Source organism: Rhodnius prolixus, unplaced genomic scaffold (assembly GCF_049639745.1).
Source record: "Rhodnius prolixus isolate KJV_2025 unplaced genomic scaffold, Rpr scaffold_12, whole genome shotgun sequence".
Taxonomy (NCBI): Eukaryota; Metazoa; Arthropoda; class Insecta; order Hemiptera; family Reduviidae; genus Rhodnius; species Rhodnius prolixus.
Window position 1 is genome coordinate 15,646,376 of NW_027411635.1, and position 25,823 is coordinate 15,672,198.

The following is a 25,823-nucleotide window of genomic DNA, read 5'->3' on the forward strand; positions in this document are numbered from 1 at the left end:
TTTACCACTCTTATCGGATAAATTAGAACCAAAAGCGGATATGACGAAATCTGCCTTTAATTTGAGTATCTGCTCTTTATCCTCTGTCCAAGTTCCATCTTGCTGTTCCTCCGTACGATAGAATTCAATAACACTGATTCTTCCGTCCTTCAAAATCACTTGTTTGGGTGTCAAGAACGGCATGAACTCGCATTTTTCTTCCCAAGCTAGTTGCATCTAAAAAGTTTGTTCTTTTGTTTTGGTGTGTACAATAATAAATGTGACAATAAAGTGCTATAGAAAATGGTGCTTCTGTTGTTTGTTAGTTTTTATACTAAGAAATCAATGTTGGTGATATTTAGATATTACTTCAGTTTAATTTAGAGTTAGGGGATTCTTTTATTTTGTTACAAACCCCGTTATGATAGAATGCTATGAAATGGAACTCGGTCTGGACTATAGTGTTAACAAAAAAATGAAGTGTAGCATCATCAACTTCTTCAATATTTCTTTAGTTTAACGGGAATGTAGCGTTATCTTGCTGGAGCTAAACTTGTGATTTTTTAAACTGGATTAGCGAGATCATTTTAAAAAACATTTTGTCTAGTTTTTGGTAGAAAAAAGAGTAAAATTTTATTCAAGCAGGCACGAATTTATGATGAATTATTTACTCCATAATTCTACAAACGAGCTTCATCGGTTTTGTCTTAAATATAAATACCGTTTAACCAACTGTCTAAGAATTTAGCCTGTCAAACCACTTCTTAACATTTGCTATTATTCTTTAGCACATGACTGGGTTCCTTCTTATCTGCAGAGAAAACTTTTAAAGTCAACATCTGCTAATCAAGGAAACCTTACTCTTCGATTTTAAATGGAGCGCGCACAGCTTTATAGCTGTGTTTTTATTGCTTTGCTCGTAAATTTGTAAAATTACTAATATAATAAATTACTTTCATGATTCCCTTGAAAACTCACAACTAAACTGAAAAATTTTAAATAATAATATCGTAATCTACACAAAACCCAAAGCATATACTATTAATACAGCCAATTTACATTTACAATTACAAATACATTTCAATTAAGATGATTTTATGGGGTGTTTTATGCGTCAATCAACTGAAAAACCATTTTACATGGTAGAAGTAAAGTAATTTACCCTAAAATTTAGAAAATAATTATACAAACCTCTTCAGGAACCGCTCTTATATTTGTGAAACCTCTTCGAAAAACGACAAACACTTTTCTAGCGCCACAACGAAGTGCGGAAGTTGCACAATCGAAAGCTGTGTCACCAGCACCAAGTACAACTGTAGTACCGTACAGTTGTGGTAATTTCAAATTACAACACATTCCTATAATTGGAAATAATGGAGGTGTGTTAGCTATATCATAAATTTAAAAAGGAAATTCAAATTTCTAAAACTAAATTTAGAGAAAAGTTTGACAATTTTTTTTGGTGATTTTGTCTGAACTTAGCTCACCCATTATTTTCGCTTAACTGATTTCTTTCTAGTAAAAGTTTAACAATTATCATTTTTAGGACTACAAATATACACATCTTTATTATAAAGACACTTAATTGGTATCTGGCGAAACTCAAGGCTGAACTTTGATACTGACGTTTCATTTCCGCTAATGAAGTTTAAATTTGGGTTGCCTAACCTGGCTTGCTTCCTTTAGAAACTTTAGGTAGAAAACTTTTTGAAGTAAAATATCCCATATCAGGTGTCAGATTCTGGAATATTGGTATTGTCTTCGGTTGAGGTAGTCCTATTCCAATAAAAATAGCATCGCATCCTTCCTCCATTAATTTCTAAAAATTAAAAAAATGCAAATATTGAATTCAAATGCTTATTGCAATTGTAAAACATACGAGGGTCGTTTGAAAAGTCCGTGCAAAGTCAGAGAGATAGCACTACTGGCGCGTATCGAGGTTATGTTTAGTTATTAGCATCTCTTGGAAGAACACACACCAAGTTTCAGCCAGATCGGTCTATTTCTTTGTGTTTGGCATTCGTTTGAATCGAGGAAGTCGAGTGATTTTCAAAAAATTGGACGAAAAAGATATTCGTGTGTTGATTAAACACTACTTTATGAAAGGCAAAACGCCTGAGGAGACTAAAGAGAAGCTTGATAAACATTATGGTGACTCTGCACCTTCGATTAGAACAGTTTATAAGTGGTTTCAAAATTTTCGGAGTGGCCATATGGGCACAAGTGACGCTGAACGTTCTGGACGCCCTGTTGAGGTTACTACTCCAGAAATCATTGATAAAATCCATGATATGGTGATGGATGACAGAAGAGTGAAGGTGCGTGAGATTGCTAGTGCTGTGGGCATCTCGAATGAACGGGTACATAATATTTTGCATCAACATTTGGACATGACAAAGCTATCCGCAAGATGGGTGCCGCGATTGCTCACGCTTGACCAAAAACGAAATCGTGTGAAGTGTTGCAAGGACGGTTTGCAGCTGTTCCAGAAGAATCCGCAGGACTTTAAGCGTTGTTTCGTCACTGTGGATGAAACATGGATACATCACTAGACTCCTGAGACCAAAGAACAATCTAAACAATGGGTTACCAAGGGGGAATCTGCGCCAAAAAAGGCGAAGACCGTTCCTTCGGCCGGAAAGATTATGGCGACTGTCTTTTGGGATTCGCAAGGAATAATCATCATCGACTATCTGGAAAAGGGTAAAACTATTACAGGTGCATATTATTCATCGTTATTGGACCGTTTGAAAACCGAGCTGCAAGAAAAACGCCCACGATTGGCCCACAAAAAAGTCCTTTTCCATCACGACAACGCACCAGCTCACACCTCAGCAGTTGTGGTCGCAAAATTAATGGAAATAGGGTTCCAACTCGTTTCACATCCCCCCCTATTCTCCAGACTTGGCTCCCTCGGACTACTATTTGTTCCCCAATATGAAGAAATGGCTGGCGGGAAAAAGATTTTATTCAAACGAGGAGGTGATTGCAGAAACGAATGGCTATTTTTCAGACTTGGACAAATCCTATTATTCGGAAGGGATCAACAAACTAGAGCAGCGTTGGACGAAGTGTATAAGCCTAAAAGGAGACTATGTTGAAAAATAAAAAAGGTTTACCCCAAAAAATTAAGTAGTTTTTATTTTTGCACGGACTTTTCAAACGACCCTCGTATTTATAGAGCAGTAGTAAAATATTTAATTGTACTTCCTTCTTCAGAGCTGGAAATCTGCAGAAGGAGATGCACAAACTTGCTTGATTTCAAGCAATTGATTGGTTAGAAAAAACCCACCTTAATCGTTAGATCTTCTGTTCCTAAGTAACGATTGCATTCTATCTTCACACCTAAATCTTTTACTAAATCTATCTCAAATTGTACCACACCAAATGGTAAACGAAATTCTGGAATTTCTGCTGAACTGAAATTTAAAACCATAGATAATGGAATTGTGATTGATTTACAGTGGCTCACAGTCAAAATGATACACCAGGTTATTTGTTAGAAATTGTACAATTAATAAACATTGTAGTAATATGTTCTTTGTGTGTAAACAAATGAAAATGAACCAATGATTTATTAATAAGAATAAACACATTTGTTTACAATTGACTAAACTCACAGTGAAAATGATACACCGTTCTTTGCCCCTATATGTATGTATTTGTTTACTTTAAATCGTTTTCTCCTCTGGTTTAATTGTTTAAATTGTTTTCTAAACTCTTCTGGCGAAATCATTTGGTTCTCTTCAGAGACAATATCTGCCGTTTATTTCAACTTTTCCAGTAATGGGAGTACATACAACTCTTAAAGAACGTGAATTGGTCATTAAACATTTTAATGATGGGAAATCGCTGAACGAAATAGCCGAAATAATTAAAAAAAGTCGTTCAACTATCCAGCATATAGTGGAGAGGTACAAAAAGGAAAACCACATTGCCAGGAAAAAAAAACTGAATCTACAAATAAAATATTAAATGATAGGGATGAGTCGTGGATCCTTAGAGAAGTGAAAAAAAATCCATTCCTGAGTGCACCAAAAATAGCCGAAGAACTATCAAAACGTTTAGGTAAGTCAGTAAGTGCAGAAACAGTCCGACGTGTGCTAAGAAGAAACAAATTTCATGGAAGAGTAGCGCGAAAGAAACCTTTTATTAGCAAGAAAAATCAAATAGGGTACAATTTGCAAATGAATTTAAGGGCCCCGAGTTTTGGACTACTGTGATATTTGCAGATGATAGTAAATTTAATATTTTCGGGTCCGATGGACGTTCCTATCTGTGGAGGAAACCAGGAGAAGAACTTGCCTAAAACAATTTCCGCCCAACTGTGAAACCTGGGGGTGGCAGTGTTATGGTGTTTTATAGCTTTTTATTTATCTACTCAGGTGTATCAATTTCACTGGGAGCCACTGTATATACATTTCTATTTTATTTAATGTACCTGAGACCACCGATAAATGGTTGTTTCTCGTATATAGTAAGATTGGTGTAGCCTAATCTGCCAAGAAAGGTAGCACAGGACAATGAAGCTGGTCCGGCACCGATTAAAGCAATTCTTGCTGAGGAACACTTGTTAACAGTATTAGGTGGTATTATCTGTTTGATCCCCATGTCCTTGAATACCTACAAACAATAATAGATATTATAAATTAATTCTGTATAATTTCATATTTGTATCGTATAAATTGATCAGATGGACAAACATTGAACTGGAGTTATTGCAGCGGTTTCAAGCATTATCTTAAGTCAATAGTGGAAAGAGCATTCCTCGCTCAAGAAGATGGAGGCTAGGTATCAGTGATATCCATATCTACCACGAGAGCTAGGTAAAAAAGATGAAAACGGAACTGAAGTTTATCCAAATGGATGTGTTTGATGGATTGAGGGATAATGAACAGTTTTAAAATCTTTAAAAAAAATCTTTAAATGCGAACCACAATATGGAAAATGATTTTACAAAACGTTTAAGCATTAAAAATTTAGTAATCTCAGAGTAACATGTAAGATGACCAACAACTTTTTTGTCGTATTTTTGTTCTCGCAATGTTTGTTCTTTTTTGAAAAATTAAAATGCGTTTTCCATTTCCGTTTTACCAACAACTTATACAAACCTCCGTGGTGTATTGTTGTAAACCTCCAATATTGATTGGCCCTTCTTCACTAGCCTGAAGATTGCACGATCCGACACAGAGATCACTAGTTGGACATACCATGCCGCAAGTAAGTCCCAATGGATTATCGGAAAATATAGCCTTTGCTGCGCCATAATAATTCTGAAATTATATTTAGTAATAGATAATTGTAATAATAGAAGCCTTTATTAGATAAGATAATATGCGAAAGAAATAGAAAATTATATGTCATACCTGTAGAGGACAATACAATGGTCATTTCGACTATATGAGGTTGCAAATTTTACACTGAATTTAGCATTTCTCTAATCCTTGAAAGGAGATATTGCTTTTGGCCAATTTTCGAAGATTCATGGGAAATTCGCGTTTTTTAGGTGATCCAGTACACAAAATGAATTATTTCAAGAATTTTTTTGTAGTTTTTTTCGAACTAGGCTCTACCAGTGAACCCGAAAATAAGATAACGCCACTAATTGAGTTCATTTTTTGTAAAACTTTTTGAGATTATCTCAGTTGTATTTTTTTAATAGAAGTTAAAGAAATTATATAGATAAACAACGTTCATTTGTTTACTGTTTTTTTTTTTAAAAGAAAATTCATTTTAAAAATTCAAGGACGGGTTATTTTAAGTAATTGAAATATATTCAGCAATTTTTAACACCGTATTAGTAATAGAATTTGATGTTAAATTCAAAAGTTGAAGAAAGTCCATTTGATCAAATATACGACATTATGCAAATTTCCTTTGAACAGTTGCTACGCAAAAAAGAAAAAAATTTTGAGCCCCTCCCTTTGGTCACTCCATTTACCGCCAAGCAAGGTTAGTTTAAGTTAGGTTTAGGTTTAAGTAGAATTAAATGTTAAGTTTAGGGTTTAGGTAGGTCTAAGGGGCTTTAGAGTATAAAATAATTAGATTAGTATTAGTAGAAAATAATTAGAATTAGATTAGTTAGGTAGAATAGGTACTTAGGGTTAGGACAGGGGTCGGCAACCTATTTTAAGTAGAGAGCCATTTCTCCTTAAATAATTTTAATAAATCTTACCAAGAGCCGCAAGGATGATAGAGTAAAAAACTCTGTAGATCATTTGTACGAGGGTCGTTTGAAAAGTCCGTGCAAAGTCAGAGAGATAGCACTACTGGCGCGTATCGAGGTTATGTTTAGTTAGTAGCATCTCTTGGAAGAACACACACCAAGTTTCAGCCAGATCGGTCTATTTCTTTGTGTTTGGCATTCGTTTGAATCGAGGAAGTCGAGTGATTTTCAAAAAATTGGACGAAAAAGAATTTCGTGTGTTGATTAAACACTACTTTATGAAAGGCAAAACGCCTGAGGAGACTAAAGAGAAGCTTGATAAACATTATGGTGACTCTGCACCTTCGATTAGAACAGTTTATAAGTGGTTTCAAAATTTTCGGAGTGGCCATATGGGCACAAGTGACGCTGAACGTTCTGGACGCCCTGTTGAGGTTACTACTCCAGAAATCATTGATAAAATCCATGATATGGTGATGGATGACAGAAGAGTGAAGGTGCGTGAGATTGCTAGTGCTGTGGGCATCTCGAATGAACGGGTACATAATATTTTGCATCAACATTTGGACATGACAAAGCTATCCGCAAGATGGGTGCCGCGATTGCTCACGCTTGACCAAAAACGAAATCGTGTAAGGACGGTTTGCAGATGTTCCAGAAGAATCCGCAGGACTTTAAGCGTCGTTTGTCACTGTGGATGAAACATGGATACATCACTACACTCCTGAGACCAAAGAACAATCTAAACAATGGGTTACCAAGGGGGAATCTGCGCCAAAAAAGGCGAAGACCGTTCCTTCGGCCGGAAAGATTATGGCGACTGTCTTTTGGGATTCGCAAGGAATAATCATCATCGACTATCTGGAAAAGGGTAAAACTATTACAGGTGCATATTATTCATCGTTATTGGACCGTTTGAAAACCGAGCTGCAAGAAAAACGCCCACGATTGGCCCACAAAAAAGTCCTTTTCCATCACGACAACGCACCAGCTCACACCTCAGCAGTTGTGGTCGCAAAATTAATGGAAATAGGGTTCCAACTCGTTTCACATCCCCCCCTATTCTCCAGACGTGGCTCACTCGGACTACTATTTGTTCCCCAATATGAAGAAATAGCTGGCGGGACAAAGATTTTATTCAAACGAGGAGGTGATTGCAGAAACGAATGGCTATTTTTCAGACTTGGACAAATCCTATTATTTGGAAGGGATCAACAAACTAGAGCAGCGTTGGACGAAGTGTATAAGCCTAAAAGGAGACTATGTTGAAAAATACAAAAAGGTTTACCCCAAAAAATTAAGTAGTTTTTATTTTTGCACGGACTTTTCAAACGACCCTCGTATTGGTGACTTCCAGTTGAGTAAATACAGTAAACATGCTTGAGTATTTTATTTTCGAACAGTTCCATGCTTAAAATGTGGCCTACCTTATTAGAAATACTAGTAATGAACGATTTAATGTCTAGTTGAGTTGGACAAGACTTTTGGCAAGGAGCATCAGCACATTTCAAACATCTGGCCGCTTCTTTCAAAGCTGCTCGTTCACTTAAAGTAGTATGCTTAATATCATCAAAATTTTTTTCTAAACAGCGATAATTCTGGAAAAATAAAATAAACATATTTGAACCGTTCACTGCACAAATCACTTTTATGAAATATCTTAAATTTAAGTGTCAAAGCACTTGGTTTCATTCATAGCTTTTTATATTTATAATAAATTCCCCCAAATAATAAAGATTACCACCATTAAACCACATACTTTTTTTTTTGTAATTGAATAATAAATAATTTATTTCAGAAGCCATTTTGATTCAACTCCGTGCTCTAATCTTTGCAATAATTCAACTCAGCCAGTACAGTAGTAGCCGCTAAATCAGCGTTTCCCAACCTGGTGGTACGCGAGTTGCTGGTTGGTGGTACACGAAAAATAATCAATAATGGCGGACATAAAAAATTTAAAAAAAAAATTAAAGCATAAAAATATCATAGAAACATTTCTTCCTATATAATACATAAAAATTATTTTAATTATTAATATTATACAGTAAAATTGTTAATATGTACAGCAATAAGGTTAGTCTGCCTCAAGATATACGAGAAAATATAATAAATTTAACAGGATTAAATTTGTCTTTCATAGAGTATTTTCCAAAAGCCGAAATCACAAATGATAATTGGATTTTAAACCCCTTCTATAAAGAAAATTTAATAGAATTATCATGTGACAGAACTTAAATGATAACTATGTAATAATCTGCTTAAAGAGACTGGATTGTAATGAGTAAGCTCTATCCAAGCAACATTAAATTTAATTGCTACTTACAGGTAGTTGAATGCTTAAAAGAAATTAATTTAGAAGATTTGGGCACAAATATAATAATCCTAAAGAAGAACTTTGTAAATTAATTAATAATTTTGAAGATAAAAATATGTACGTAAATTTTAATTATTTAAAAAAAGTTTTAAAACTAAGATCTTACACTTTACAAAGTTTATAAAGTGAACTTGGAACTCCTTTGTAACAGATACATTGTATCTCTACACAAATAAAGATAATAATAGTAAACTAATACTCTCGGAATAAGAAATTTGCACGAAATACAATTTTTTACGAAGTGGTACAATTTAGCATGATGTACAACCAAGTGGTACGGTGAGCCAAAAAAGGTTGGGAAACGCTGCGCTAAATGATAACGGTAAGTTTATTTGAATTTATATTATGAACAGAATTATATATATAAAAAAAAAAAAATGTACATTATTTCATCCAATCATTCCATTTTTTGTTATTAAATGGAGTTATGCAGTTAACGGCTCATTTACTTTGCAATTTTTTCCTCACTTCATCAAATTTCTGTCATCTTTAACACATTTACGCATCGTAGCATATTGCATGAAATATTCTCAATTTTAAGGGTCAAAATTATCTACACTGAAAGCAATAAATTTTGTAAAGTATTAAAAGCCATTTTACATCAATAAAGTTTCTCGTTCAGGTGAATAGAAATATTCTAAGTAGAATTCCTAGATAAATAATCATACTAAAATTCACTATTCACTTTATAGTTCAAAAACTTCTGCATATAAATGAATATATGTGGTAATACCGATAAATATGAGGCAGAAAAAAACTGAAATGAAAACTGAACGATTAAAGTTGTCGCCAAACAATACAGAAATTATAAATTACAGAGATAACAGATTAGGTTGGTTCTACTTCCCACCGCCAGTGGCAGTTTAATCAGAATACTTGCATTGATATTTTACATCTTTCTTAACTTGCTAGCGCATAATTCGATCTGAGATAAAGATATTTCCCATATTTTATGATCTTATTCTTTCACTGCTAACATGTTCTACCTTTAAAAATATTTTGTGTGTGTATTTCTTTTTTAAGTAGCCATACTTACACTACAGTTCTTTCCAGTATTTCGTTTCCATAGCACTTTATTTTTTCTAGTTTCCACTGTTGGCACCAATGTAGCTGAATTTGTCACTTTTGGGTGTAACTTAAGAATATTCTGAAAATTAGATAATAATTTTTATAATTAAACGAATTCATTTATAAAAATGAGGAAAATAATTCCATATTTTGCTAAAATAGTTTTCTTTACATCAATACTTTTTTGCTTTCTCTTAATACTAATAAGGGGTATTATTTTTTTTTTTTTCGGCGCATCAACTGCAAGGTTATTAGCGCCTCACGCTCTTTCCTTTCCACTCGATCTAGAATGGCGCTTGCCCAAAGTACCCAGCATCCAAAACAACGCCTTTGGATGGTCAAAGGCGGAGAGAGCTAAGGAGGTATGGTATGATGGTCTTGACTTACTCTCTTTACCATCGCATCCGACGACGGGGAGAAGTCAGCCTAACATTTCGCGCCATTCTTTAGCTAATAGCAGGGGATTGCTTGCTAAATCAGTTTACCTAAGGACTAACTAAATAAATACTTTCATACCAGAAGATACATTCATACTAGAAAATACATTCTTATCAATAAATACATTTTTACTAATAAATACATTTATACCAGCAAGTACATTCATACCAATAAATACATTCTTACTAATACATACACACTTTCTACATTCACTCTGGAGGAGTGTACTCGATATTCCACTCCTCGCTTAAGATATCCTAACCTAGCCTAACCTAACTGAACTAAATTTTACTATACAAGTTACTACTCTTCAAAAAGTCAAACAGCTTTCCTATATAAGGGGAACCCTCTTTTAAAATTGCCCGTAAGTTACATGGTAGTCCTGTTCTTTGTCTCTTTCCTTTAAGTGCCTGACACTCTTCTAACATGTGGATCACGGTCAGTCTTTCTCTACATAGTGGGCATTTCGGCTTTCTTCCATTCACTAGCTGGTATCCGTGAGTGACTCTTGTATGCCCAATTCTAAGCCTGGTGAGCACTACCGACTCTCTACGCGGGAAGTTCTCTACTGTTTGATTGAACACTTGTGGCTTAATTTTCTTCAACTTCTCATTTAAGAGATCCCATAAGGGGTATTATTGTAAACAATATCCAATTTTTGTAATAGAGATTTCAAAAAATAAATACATATTATGAAGACCCCAGTGAATTCCAAACAAATGTTTTTAACGCAAAAACAGTTGTAAGTGAATGTGTATAGTCAATTTCTTAAGAAAAATTTATTAATAACAACTATGAGTAATTACACATAATCTATAGTTTTATCTATCTAAATTTTGTAGTGTTAATTTATATTATATTTAGATAAAATTTTATAGACGTGACTAACATAAAGCAAATCCATTGATATGTGGGTTCCCTTAACTATGTGAGATTATGTCTTAGTCAACATTTTGCAACGTTATTGATAAGCTCGAAATTTTATACAATTAAGAATACTTTGTGATTGTTTATATTATAATAAGTCTTAGGATAACCTTGGCTGTGTATGATGAACGGATGAGGCCAATTGTTAACGAAGAATTGATTTTTAATAGAAAAATAAGGAACCAATATTTGCTGTTATGATAATTATTCAGCGTTTCTTAAGTATACATTTTCACATGTATTTTAATTCTTCGTAAGTCGATCGAGGATTGAAGAAGCACCATCAATGTGCTCAGAGCAAGAAGCTTCTGAAGAAATAGATTTCTTTTTTAAAATGAGTTATCAGTTTAGCAAATAAAATTTAAGTATAATATAGGTAGAGGTTTTATCATGTTTTCACATAAAAAAATAAGTCTGGGTGTTAAAAATTAATTATAAATAAAATGTTAGAGTAAAATCGAACCTGATATGATTGATTAGCAATTAGAAAAACAAAACGTACATCGATTGTTTCAAGAAAAAAAAGATTATCAGTGGTTATTTTACAATTATTACTTTCTTTCTAACTGCTGAGTGTAATAATGTACTCAAATATCATAAATGAAATTTTACAACATGTTTAAACATGCATACGTAGAAGCATTGGTAGTAATTTACAGATAAATAAGGCGCATCAAACTCTGTAGCTTTCTTATTCTTTCTCAACGCATATCAACCTGCAGACCGTGTTCCTCATTACTCAATCTCTCGCCGGACAATGAGCTAAACGAGTCCTATTAAGAGAAATTGCTAATTAGAGCTACAAGATGGATTTAATTCAGAAACCCCGCTTACTGAGAACAGTAGATTTGCAAGCCTGAGTTGACAGAGATAGAAAATGGTACGCAATTAATTAACTAACTGTCAATTAACCTCCCAAAATTGAAATTTTAATTCGCGCCACTGTAGCCGAGCGGGTTAAGAGGCGAGACTTGCAAAGCTAATATGCGTTGTGGTGGTACTGGGTTCGATTCCCGGTCTTAGGCCTTGGATTTTATTTAAAGGTTTATAAAAGAAATTTACAGTAAAGTATTGTTTGCTAGACGCCTTCGTCCACGACACCTAATTGGAAGTTGGACGTAAAGCCCGCCTGAAAATATAGGCAATTACTTTACTTAACTTGAAATGTAAACTCAAAAACACCGACTAGTATTTTCATTAAAACCAAATATTAATATTTCTTTGTAACTTTTTGTTAAATTGAACTTATCCGTCATTATACTAGGATCGTTTTAAAACTGATTTTAGAAAGCCAATCATGAAATATTCTTTGTCCAAATCCTCAAGAGAGAATTTGAATGTCTAAACCATCATTTATTATTCACATTGTAAATACATCACAGTTATTCACATTGTATTCCTTAGATACCAAATTATACCTTACTTTTCTTTTAATTATTGGAACGACCGAAATTAATATGCTGAGTAATAGATGCAATAGTTTCTTCATCCTACAACGTTAAAAGACCATAGAATATGAAATAGGGTGAAATGTAGTTAGTTAGAGAATGCCAGACAATACGGTTCAGGATTTAGGTTCACAAAGAGCCCTGGTACAGTTTTCACAGGATTTGAAACCCCCATTTGCGTCATTAAACACAGTGCATTATAATCATCAACTCACATAAAACTACAAGCATTGAAAAAAAAAAAATATTAAATACATCGAAATAAATGCATTTCATGCCGAACCTTACAAATAATTTTCTTTTATTACTTGATGTTTGTCTGGTTTCCCTTACATAGGGTGATCATCTTAGTTCACGTTGGCTATGCATGTCAATTATGTAATTGTGAAGATTCCTATTTAAGGACCTACTTGTACCATATCACTCGTATTATTCAATGTCGATAAATTCAACTACGAATTCCACAAAATCATTATTATTTAAACAATACTGTCAAGATAACAATGGGTTTATTACGTAAAAGTAGATAAATTGCTTATTTTTGCTTCTTCTTAAAAACTGGGGGAAAAAAGTAACTGAAAAGAATCTCAAAAAATACCCACTTGATTAGCAATATCTCGAACCACCACATCTTGTTGCATATTACCCTTTTTATGTCGAATACGGCACTGTAATGGTTGAGTGCTAAACTTGAATTAATGGTTTTATAATTAAATGGCCGCTATTCTATGTAAAGAACCTAATGGATTTTAAAACTGTTCCAATCCTCTTCTGTAGTATGTTGCGGTGAAAGACTGAAATTGGAGAATGTTGACTTTCTTTGGTGAATGTGTCAACATATACCAAATACGTCGGTGAAAGATCTAATATTTGGGTATATTCTTATACATTCGGACCATCACCGATGTCGACAAGCACAGTTTTGGAGAAATTCGAAACGGGAAGCCCTTGAAGCCGATATTGACAGAGTACTTTTTTGTTCTACCGTGATTGAGGTTATGTGGCATCTATTTTTGTACCCTGGTACACAGTCAATATTATGCAAGGTTTGCTGGTTTGTGCAATGTTTTTTTAAAATTTCATTTTTATCCATTACTGCATTGAACCGTCACCTTTCATTTTTGATAAGTTATGTGCATTAATTGAAGGTAACAGTTTACATTTTTCTGTGAAGTGATTTCTGTTAAAACAAAGTGCAGCACATCTTTGCATTACAGGCGATTAAATCGTTTTGACGTTTTAAAAATTAATGGTAAAGATAAATTGTTAGGTTAGGTTAAGAGGAAATTTTCATCCTGCTCAAATAGGTGGTACCGTAAGGAATACAAGTCCCCTGAAGTCGACCGTGGCCGTACAGATGCCCCGAAACGTGTTGGTGATTATTATTGGAATAGATGACCCCGTGCTTTATTGTATAAATTAGCAACCAATAAAGAGGTACCCTCAAGTACCTTTATATCCACAATCGATTCCTAATTTGTAAAGAAAAGTTACTTTTCATAGATGAGTTTCCTTCTTTAGAAAAGTCACTGAGAGAAGAAGCAGCTGCAGCTAATTCGAGAAGATAAAGGCAAGGCTGTACACTTTGTAATTGCAACTAAAAGTGTACCACGACTAAATGCAGTTGTAAAAGCAAGGAACTCTTGGGGCAATTCAAAGCGTCATAATAGTTTAAGTTGTTGCTAAAAATAAGATTGTATGATGTCAATCACATAGTTTGGTTTATTATTAGTAATATTTTCTTTTCTCATATAGACTGCACTGTTAGTTTCAAGTTCGACAGTTTATTTACGTGCGCTGTTACTTAAGCTTTCTCCTAGTTTGATATATAATATACTTAATGACAAAGTATACTATCAGTGAATGTCGACAATTGCCGGTATAAGTCCGAAATAAGAAGATCTAGCAAATATTTAGGACATACACCAAGCGACTATGTGAATCTTAACATTCACCGAGTGTTATATCATATATATACACGTTTATTTGCTCAACTTAGAACTTATTAATAAATATATATTTTTATTAAAATTAAGAAATACCACTTACAAAATAGATTTAAACTGTAACTGCCTTTTATGCGGCAATGTTCTAAAATAGGATTTGTACCGTATATTCATGGTTTGTCCTGTATATTTTGGCATCCGAGAAAAGTATAAGGACAGAGCTTCTTTCAGTTTACCTTTTGTGTTAACTGAGTGCAGTAGAGTCGTAATGAAAACTGCATTCTGTTCATCTGTATGAATGTTTCACTTTAAGAGAACAGTTAATAAGTTCAAAAAATAATTTATGTTGTATTTTATTACTTCTTTAATTTTTTCGGGCTTTATGTATCTTTATACTTATTTTCAAAAACAAAAATACCAGGAACTATTCTTTTGAACTTATTTCAATGACAATATTCAAAAGTGTTTCTCTCAGTTATTTGTGCTTATGTTTGTATAGATTTGTATTAATTTTATGCTTTATCAAACTGTATTTGAGACAAGACGTGAGTCCTATAAATCAAATAAATAAATAGAATACATTCACCGAGTGAATCATGACATTCTCCAATTTGGGTCATTTACGATAACATATACATAAAAGATATTATACTAATCATTAGAATACGCAGATTATTTCTACGATTTTTTAGGAAAAATCACACAGATGTAATTAGTAATTTGTGTCAATGTTAAAAAAGAAAATACTAATGCGAATGATTTTTGGTCACAACAATCTAATTTACAAATATTCTTGAAGTTTAAAGTGTTCTCTCACGGAATCCCAACTGATAATAAATTTTACAAGTGCAAAATTTAGTGATAACTTTACGAGTAATTCTTATAAAGAGTTTAACGAAATCAATTGGAGTGATTTTCGAGATAAACCGAAAGAAACTTTCAGGGGATTCCCGGCAACATTGAGTTTTTTTCAGATTCGGAATTTTAACCCCACATTTAATTCTCATTAATATAAAGTGAGTGATATAATGGCACTTAATATTGAACAGACAATTATAGCATTCAAATGAAATTTTAATCATTGCGAGCTGCGCCTTTAATCATTCAGCTATGGCGGGCATCGATTATCCCCATACTGTGAAAAGGCTCCTTTTTACCAAAGATATAGGGCAAGAATTCATACAGGAAACCGGAAGAAAAGGTTACTTGCTAACTCCAAGTATAAAGAGAGAAATAGGCACACGTTTTGCGGAACTGCGAAGGAGTTAATAAATTCATTACAAATTCTTGTCTAATTGATTCCCTGTGGAAGCTATGAGGTAGTCAAATTGTCTCTGCCAATATCTAGTTTAAATATACTTAAAAAAAAAGACTGCTCCAATTAACTCCATCAATCATAAATACAGAAAACATTTAAGAAATTTTGTTTAATTTTAGAACACTTTAAGAACTTAATCGAAGTAACAATTGATGTATAAAGTTCTGGAGATATTTGATTCAAACTCAAAGAAATGTGGTATCCGTAAATTATCCAATAGCTAGATCGTAACAGTCATTCACAACGTGCAATATTTTCAAACATTTAATAACAAATCCACAAAAGATAATGATGAAATTTACTACTTAGATCGATTACATGTTGACTAATTCCTCCAATTATCGAACATAACGGCCATAGAATACAGTTAATGAAAACATATAATTAGACAGCTTATTGGAAAAAAACAACAAGAAAATGCCTGCAAAATTTTAATTAAGCATAGAAAGCTCAAATAACATTTTCCTATTTCTTGTCAGAAATACATTCGGAAAATTGCTTTTTTAAATGACGTGAAAATTTCTGATCAAGCATCTGTAAAGAGAGATATTTCAGTTTAATAGATATTTAAGACGGAATTCTATTCAAGTATTCGTTAAATTTTCTTACCCAATTAGAACTCTATCATACACAAACTATAATAATTAAAACTGTCCGATAGGGCAGTTGTACAAGGGTTGATCGTCAAAAAGTGCACGAAAAAGCTGTAAGGTTGAAAAACACCCAACTTTGACAATTTTTTTCTTTATTTCTATAAAAGATAAAATTCCCAAATTTTCTTTAAAATATAGGGCAAATCTTCTTTTGCAAGAGTAATTTTTTATGCAACTACGAAGGTAAAACAGAATTGGAGAAAAAAGTTACCAAAAAAATGAGCTTTATTAAGAGTAATTCAAATTTTCTACCTGACTGTAATTCACAACAAGAAAGCAGTGATATGCCCTGTCCGGGTATTGACTGCTAAATTTAACAGAGCATTTAATAAAGTATTTTGGTACAAAATGAAGTATAACTAACAAAATTAGAAGTCTACATACTATTAAACCGTTTGTACCTAAACCTAGGTTGTCCTCTCTATTCTAAAATATTAAGTACTTACAGCTTGTAGGCCCTAATGAAATAAAAGTATACTAGAGACATTTGACTAGATTCCAACGCGGAGATATTCCGGGTTAGAATCCAGCTTCTAGGAGCTTGTTACAGCTCACTATCCAATAGTTAGCAGTGTTACCAATTATCTGAAAAATGAATTTGCAGAATACTAAAGCTCTTGGACGCTTTAAAGACCGTAGATGTTTTTGATATGCCTTAAATTGAAAAATCAGCGAGTTGTTGCACAAGTGGGCTGTGGAGCCCAACGATTAAGGAATATCGTATTAGCCGATGGGTGGGTGATTGAGTGATGCCATAGATTTGCCCAAGATGCACTCATGCAGTGCATTAATCTTGCAGCATGCAGGCCATTTAGTTCACACTTATCGACACGTTTCTCCATCGAATTATCGTTAAAGCTTTACAGCTGATGTTAGGGTGGGACTAGCAGCTCCCCGCAAATCTTTAGTTGTTTTTTTTTCAATATAATTTTTTTAACACATAAATGTTTAAATGCCTATCACTTTTATTAGATTCTTTTAAAAGAGTACATACAGCTTCAGAAAATGAGGTTTTTTTTATAACTGAAATTGGCAATAATTTTCTACCTTTCGGATTAATGTATCAGTCACCAAAAACAGTGAACAATACACCAAAAATTAATATTAATATCTAATATTTTCATTTTCTCTTTCTTGGAGAAAATTTTGTGTTCATGAACGGGAAAATCCCTTGAAAGTTCAGAGAAATTAGCCTATTGCTTGCGTATTGGATACATTGTATACTTTCTTTCAATGAGTTACTGATATAATTATTTTTTAAAAAGCGTGTGTATAGTGAGATAAGTTGTAGAAGAGAACCAAATGATCTGTGGATCTATTAGATAAAAAAAATAAATAATAAAATAAGAATAGAAATGCAATGGATACCTCAATATCAGCGGAATGCTTGCTGTAATACACACTGACACTCATTGTGCTTAATCGGTCGTCCGCATTGGTCGCTCACGGAACAAACACTGACAGAACCAAGTGTATAGCCCCTCCACAAAATATAACACCTAGCTTTATCTCATATAAGCTATCGTTCTAATCACTTAAACATTAGCATATTTGTTCTCCTTTTAAAACGTAAACATAATCAGTGGTGATACTCAAATGACTTTTTGCTTCTTTATTTAAAAAAAAAAAAACTAACTGAGGAAAAAAAGACAACGGTTGAAAGCATGGCGCTCCAATTCTCTCTATAAATGTTTTGAATTTTTTTTTTTTACAAAATTTTTAATTAGTATCTTCTTAAAAATAATAAAAAGAATAAAACTGTCTCCAAACGCTACAATAAACACTTCTTTTTTTTTTATCATAAACTAGTCAATGAATTGGATAGATAACAAAACATCTAAAAATAGATAGAACAGAAGATCACAGTCTTTTGATAAAGGGTGAAGTTAATAAAACGAACTCTTACTAATAATTAAACGTAATATTTACAAACAAATGAAATTTTGTAAGCAAAAAAAGCCGATTAACAAACAAAGAAGTTGATACAACAAAAATCTTATGTTGAAACTGGCACGGTTTTCTCTTTCTCTAAACATTCAAAAATCACAAATTTTCATTACAAACTCCACAAATATTTGAATAATTTTTAATTCTTACCATTACAGTTTATAAAACCTTACGTTACACTAAAATGTAACCGCTTTGAGTATGTATAATCAGGCTTGTCCATGGGACATATTTTTCTGTCCCATCCCATCCCATGGCAATTTATGCCTGTCCCATCCCATCCCACGGGATTCCCATTATAATATTAATATGGGATACAGTTCAAATAAAATTATTAAATTTATGAAAGTTTACGTTTAGTGTCTACTAAATAGGACTACATGTACAAAGAGACATGCAAAACGACTAAATTTATTAACTTTAACACTCAAAAGTATAATCTAAGTATGACAATTCAGTATCATTCTGACACTCTCATTCTATTTCTGAGTCACTCTGCTCATTCAGCACACTATCAATTTCCTGCTCATCGACCTTTTTTAATAATTCAGTTAATCCAGGTAATCCCTGAACCATTTCCATAATTTTCATCTTACATAGATGATGAATGAATTTTATTTTGTTTCACTTACGCAAATGCAAATTTCAGCCTAAATTTATTTTACAATATCAAGTATCGACTACCATGGGAAATAAAAATGTGTGCTGTCCCATCCCATCCCATCCCATGGGACGTTTTCTATGGGAATAACATTCCTATGGACAACACTGTGTATAATTATATGCACATTTTACAGTAAATACTTAGGCACCAATTTCGCGTGAATTTTAAGAAACAAAATTTACTTAATTTACTTAGATTTATATTTTTGTAATCAATCTCAAATCTCAAAATACTGATTTTTTTTTTTTATGATTTAGGGCGCGTCAACATCTTAGGTTATTGGCGCCCGGAGCTTTTTTCAGTTCACTGCCGGCCTCCGGACAGTGTTCTCTCGTTACAGACAACACTGTACATCACCGGACAGTGAGCTGTAAGAAGCTCCTAGGAAGAGAAAATCTAAGGGTCAGCTGCTGGATTCGAACCCGGGACCTCCGCGTGGGAGTCCAGTATGCTAACCTCATAGCTAATCTCCTCCCTCAAAATACTGATAATTTTATTAATTAAATAGCACTTTAGATCAGCTGAATTTCTTCAAATTTAGTAAATTTAAAATCAAATTTTATTATTTTAATTATTGTCATACAGGTAGCAATACAGAAAAATATGTAAAAATGACACTTTAGATTGTAGCTTAACCACTACGCATTTCCAAAAATGCCCGTAATCGAATTTACTCTGAAAATTGTTACAAATATAAGTGAACAAATCATATGTTTGTACGTTGGGCTTAAGACCAGCTCACATCACTGGCTTGATATCTATGAACAGCGGTCATGTAGCGATCAAAACCGTAATAGGCCATTAAAACGTTAAGATTAAGGCGACTAACTCTCTAGAGACAGCCGACGACATTCCAATGGTCGCGTGGCCAGCGATGGCGCATCGGATGTTTTTGGAGGAAGAGTTGGAGTTTGAGGGGGGATTTGGATGAATGGATTAGTTTAGGATGGAATTACGAGGGTCGTTTGAAAAATCCGTGCAAAGTCAGAGAGATAGCACTACTGGCGCGTATCGAGGTTATGTTTAGTTAGTAGCATCTCTTGGAAGAACACACACCAAGTTTCAGCCAGATCGGTCTATTTCTTTGTGTTTGGCATTCGTTTGAATCGAGGAAGTCGAGTGATTTTCAAAAAATGGACGAAAAAGAATTTTGTGTGTTGATTAAACACTACTTTATGAAAGGCAAAACGCCTCAGGAGACTAAAGAGAAGCTTGATAAACATTATGGTGACTCTGCACCTTCGATTAGAACAGTTTATAAGTGGTTTCAAAATTTTCGGAGTGGCCATATGGGCATAAGTGAAGCTGAACGATCTGGACGCCCTGTTGAGGTTACTACTCCAGAAATCATTGATAAAATCCATGATATGGTGATGGATGACAGAAGAGTGAAGGTGCGTGAGATTGCTAATGCTGTGGGCATCTCGAATGAACGGGTACATAATATTTTGCATTAACATTTGGACATGACAAAGCTATCCGCAAGATGGGTGCCGCGATTGCTCACGCTTGACCAAAAACGAAATCGTGTGAAGTGTTGCAAGGACGGTTTGCAGCTGTTCCAGAAGAATCCGCAGGACTTTAAGCGTCGTTTCGTCACTGTGCATGAAACATGGATACATCACTACACTCCTGAGACCAAAGAACAATCTAAACAATGGGTTACTAAGGGGGAATCTGCGCCAAAAAAGGCGAACACCGTTCCTTCGGCCGGAAAGATTATGGCGACTGTCTTTTGGGATTCGCAAGGAATAATCCTCATCGACTATCTGGAAAAGGGTAAAACTATTACAGGTGCATATTATTCATCGTTATTGGACCGTTTGAAAACCGAGCTGCAAGAAAAACGCCCACGATTGGCCCACAAAAAAGTCCTTTTCCATCACGACAACGCACCAGCTCACACCTCAGCAGTTCTGGTCGCAAAATTAATGGAAATAGGGTTCCAACTCGTTTCACATCCCCCCTATTCTCCAGACTTGGCTCCCTCGGACTACTATTTGTTCCCCAATATGAAGAATTGGCTGGCGGGGAAAAGATTTTATTCAAACGAGGAGGTGATTGCAGAAACGAATGGCTATTTTTCAGACTTGGACAAATCCTATTATTCGGAAGGGATCAACAAACTAGAGCAGCGTTGGACGAAGTGTATAAGCCTAAAAGGAGACTATGTTGAAAAATAAAAAAGGTTTACCCCAAAAAATTAAGTAGTTTTTATTTTTGCACGGACTTTTCAAACGACCCTCGTATAGGTAACAGAATTCGGCATTGGCGATAACGAAATTGAATTATTAAGTCAAAGTGTGTAGTGAGGTTTGGTTTGTAAAAAAAGAGCATTGACTATGGTATGAATACAACTAGAACACCAAGTTCAAAGTGATTCGTTGGAGCCGTTTTGGAGATAAGTCTCAAATAGAGAAAATGGTACTTCTAGTGAACAAATTTTGACTAAAATCTAGTTCGGGCGGTTTTTAATGGAATAAAAAGATAACGGAATCCATATCTGAGGTTCACAGCACACTTAAGAGAGAAGTTACAGTGTTAGAACTCTCAACAAAACCCACTGAAACCACGTTTATGAAAACGGTTTTTAAGAAAAATATTAGACTATTTACAGTGATTGGCAAACTACAGCTCGAGGGCCAACTCTAGCCCAGTGAAAGGTTCGATCCGGCCCGTCACGTATTTTATAATAATAATTACAAATAGCAATGTAAACATTCCAAGTTTTTAATACGAGTTGAAAAAATTGGGGTAATAAGAATTTGTGCAATGCTTGCGTCTTCATATATTTGTGACCAGCTTTCCCCAATAATGAAACTTAGAAAAAGCTGTGCTCAGAAATAGACTGACGAATGAACCACAAAGTTCACTCTTAAGAATAACTACATCCCCAATTTGAACCAAATTATGACAAACTATTATCAAAACACTCGCAGCTTTATACATCGTATTAGTTTAATTTTGATATTATAAAGATGTCTTACTCACTTACTGTATTTTTTTTAAATTAAAAAAATATTATCGCCCACCTAAATGTTTGCTTTTAGTTTTTGGCCCGCTCCTGAAAAAGTTTGCCTAACACTGGACTATTATATGGAGAATAAGTGTCTAAATTTTAAAGTAAATGGGTGTTTACGTTTTTGAGAAATACATTGTTAATAACTGGTTTTCATCTATCAAAAGCGATGAAAGTTTAAATTTGAGTAATTATTTAATAATATAACAAAACGTACATATATTAGATATGAAAATTAGTTAGCCTATTAAATATTCGATCAGTTTGCCTTCAAAAATTGATGTTCCAGAACGTTCATTCCATACGATAGAATTCCATACCTATTCAATCAAATTAATGTTCGTCATCACAAAACTTGTAGGTACTATTCAAAAGAGATTTATAGAGATTCAAGTTAGTTTTTATCAAAACAGGTGTGTCAGTACTTTCAGAAACAACTTAAATTTACTTGCTACAATTTCCATTAATGAATTTTCCTTTAGATTAAGTAATAATTATTATAAACACATTGAGCATCGGTTTGTTTAATGGTACAATATACGTAAGGTAGAATTGTTACACAATTGGTAACATGTATCGCAGTGTAGTATTTATTTCAGTTATCACGTTATACATCTTAAAACAGCGCATGCTGATTCTTTGATGAAATAGTGTAGGCAATGAAATACCAAGGTTTCAATAAATTAATAGCTAACTAAATACATCAACTTATGTTGTCTTCCACCTCGCTAACAATACTGTTTAATAATAGTTTTAATTTTTGAGGTCCATAATCCCTTAATCAGCAACTTGTCCTGCACTAACCTCCCGTCAAATCCTCCTCGCAGACTGGAGGCGGCCTCGCGATCACCTGGTCGAGAGATAAACAAGGCCATCCCTTCGTATTCAATCCATTCAGTATTTTACTTTAACCGACTTACGATGGTCATCGTTGGATGGCCCTCATTCAAGCCCTTCCTGTGATTTATTTTATTTATTTATTATTTTATTGTATTATTTTGTTTTGTTTTTACTTTATTTCATTTTTGTTTCTACTTCATATCTATGCTGTTATACGTACGTCATATTTGCTTGTTGCGCCAATATATTACGCAATTGCGAATTAATCAGTAATGGAAAACAAAGTTATGAGCACTTGAATACATTTTTAATTACTGCATGAAAAAAAAGCTCTGATGGCCTAAATAGACATTTTAGAGATAGCGATTCTTTTTAATAGTAATATTATTTTATACTTTGTATAAAGGAATAGAATAGTTCGTGCAGTAAAGATATCACCTATCTTCTACCTGTTTGGATTCACTCATTATTGCTTTTATCACACATGAGATAATTATATCCTAAAGAAAAGCAAAAAATAGAAAAGGAAACTGCTTTTCTTGATTCCTCATTCAGAGAGGTTCATAGTTATTGACTAAAATTACTTTGAAGTAATTAATTGGAACTGTAGAATCTGATTCCTTTTTGTTGAGGTTCTCATATACAAACCGCTGAATAATTGGCATGAAATAGAACCTAGATTGACGTGTTACTTCATAAATATTTATTGCATTACTAGTAAAAAGTAAATTATTCGATGCTCAAACTGTTCGCGGCTATATTTTGATATAATTAAGTCTGGCTTCAAGTTATGATATAAAAGGTTTTATTCTATTCTCTAACCTTCTTAGAAGTAAATATTACAAGGAGTTTTAGCTAGCAAATAAGTAATTGTACATACATCCAGACTAACTACGTAGCTGCTCCATCTAATAGTCTTAAGCGAATCCTTACGCTTAACATTAAGTTGGTACCATCTCATGTCCTTGTTTTGTGGTACCCTGTCTTAATAATAATAATAATAATAATAATATACTTTTATTGAAATAGAAAAGAAAATGAACAAAAATTCTTGAATACAAAGTATGTACGGCTTGGAATAAATTCCGTCAGCCGGAGGTTGGGGTTACACAAAATATCAAATATATATATACTTATTAACAAATAAAACAAGATAAGAATACTTAAAATCAAAAAGTGCCAAAAAAATAAAACAAAATAATTTAACTACAATGGAGTGATATAAAATAAAACAAGAAAAAACAGAAATATGCAATATTCCAGCAATTTAATAATTAAATTCTTGGACAAGGAAATATCGGTACTGCCATGCACGACTAGCAAATATAATTAAATTTTTATTAAAAGAGTTTAGTAAAGTGACCATCTCAGCCTCAGAAAAGGTAGACGCACCCAGATACCTTGTACGAAATTCTGACAGTATGGGACACACTGCCAAAAAATGCATAATATCTTCCCTAACATTCAAATTACATAAAGAGCAGAGTTCAATTTGCCTTTCGACCCAAGGAGTACAGTTTAAAAACAACAACTCTCCTCTCAATTTAAAAAACCAGCAAAGATCTTTTAATGGGTAAGAGTTGGCCTGGGAATCCCGCTCAAAAGAAAAAAGATTTAACGAGAAGTTTAGTTTTTTATAGAACAAAAACTTTGTCGACGATCTGGCTTTTTCTACACACTCTTCCCGATGCGCCAGCCTAACAGTATCCAACAGAACAGGCAACTGACCACTCCATAGATGCATATTCTCAACTGAGGGGAAGAAACCAGCAGAATATTTGTCAAAAAGATTGATCCAGTGTTCAAACCAGAATACTTTACGTTTAATTACTTCCAATGCAAGTATTCTAGGAAGACGGTACTCAGGTAGATTCAAAACTTTTAGACAATATCTGAAATGCAGTCTCAGGGTAAACACCTCCAACAAGTCCACACCAGTCTCTAAATACAATATAAAATTTGGGGTTATTGACGGTAAGCAAAAAAGTTTTTTTCATAAAAAAACGTAATAATTTTTCTAATTCATCGTAGCGTAGGAAACCCCAGATCTGTACTGCATAGCAAGCAATTGACCCTGTCTTTGACTGTGTGTAGTGGTTAGCAGCGTACAGGCAATGGACCTTACAAAAGTTCTCTGCTTTTTGTGATCTAATTTTCTAATTCATTTTCCTCTATATTTCTTGACGACTGTTAATGAACAATCTAGTTTATCCAGCCTAATTGTCTGAGAAAATGTGTTTACTGCATTAACCTGTTCTATATTTACTTCCGAAGAACTACACTGTATGGGTTTCCATCCGTCTTAAGACATTTGTGCTTAGAGGATTGCATTTCCACTTATAAAAGCTTCTGGTACAATGTCACTACACCATCTGGCGAGGTGTAGGAACAGAAAGAGTTTTAAGAAGAAAAAGCTCGATATTATAATTACAATTTCTATATTTAGTTTTTTTTTCTGAAAGAGAGACTTCTTACAATCGCAATTATTCAAAAGGTATTGGTGTGTATTTTCTTGTGGACCCCTAACACAAGAAATTACACACCAATACCTTTTGAATACAATTAATATCATTTACGCTTTCTTAAATGGTAAGCACAGCGTATTGGTGATAAAACTCTTTTGATAAAAGCGATTAGGGAAATTTTTGTGCAATAACTGCTATTTAAAATTGTGTAAATTTGTGTGATAATCCTTTAGGAACCCTTTTAAGAAAATAAAAACAAAATCATTTAAACTTAAATTTAAATTCATTTAAATTTAAACTTCAGTTTAGAGAGAGTGGATAAGCTTGGAAAGTAAGCTTCGTTCCTCGCGTACTCCATCCTAAGATTATGACGCCCTTCTGACGCTCGACGAATTCTTCTGACTCCACTAATAAGTAGTTAGTCCATAATTCCTGGACATGGCATCTCTTGGCAAGTAGAAAAAAGCAATATGGCAGGGAAAGAGAATCCTAATTTCTAGTTCTAAATTTTTAATTCAAGCTCAACATAATTCATCAAATGTCTAACACTTAAAATAATTAGGATTACATA

General features: G+C 33.7%; 1 protein-coding gene across 1 annotated transcript in view; it reads right to left on the minus strand.

The window, feature by feature from the left end:
- Positions 1-17,880, minus strand: part of su(r) (dihydropyrimidine dehydrogenase su(r)) — a 39,251-nt gene extending 21,371 nt beyond the window's left edge. Inside the window, exons 1-9 of the mRNA XM_074143039.1 lie at positions 17,686-17,880; positions 9,556-9,666; positions 7,573-7,743; positions 5,091-5,252; positions 4,421-4,602; positions 3,272-3,398; positions 1,648-1,798; positions 1,171-1,337; positions 6-216 (exon numbers count right to left, since the gene is read on the minus strand). Of these exons, the coding sequence (XP_073999140.1) occupies positions 6-216; positions 1,171-1,337; positions 1,648-1,798; positions 3,272-3,398; positions 4,421-4,602; positions 5,091-5,252; positions 7,573-7,743; positions 9,556-9,666; positions 17,686-17,730 (1,327 nt within the window). The 5' untranslated portion in view covers positions 17,731-17,880. The remainder of the gene's footprint in view (positions 1-5; positions 217-1,170; positions 1,338-1,647; positions 1,799-3,271; positions 3,399-4,420; positions 4,603-5,090; positions 5,253-7,572; positions 7,744-9,555; positions 9,667-17,685) is intronic.
- Between the last annotated feature and the right edge of the window lie 7,943 nt (positions 17,881-25,823).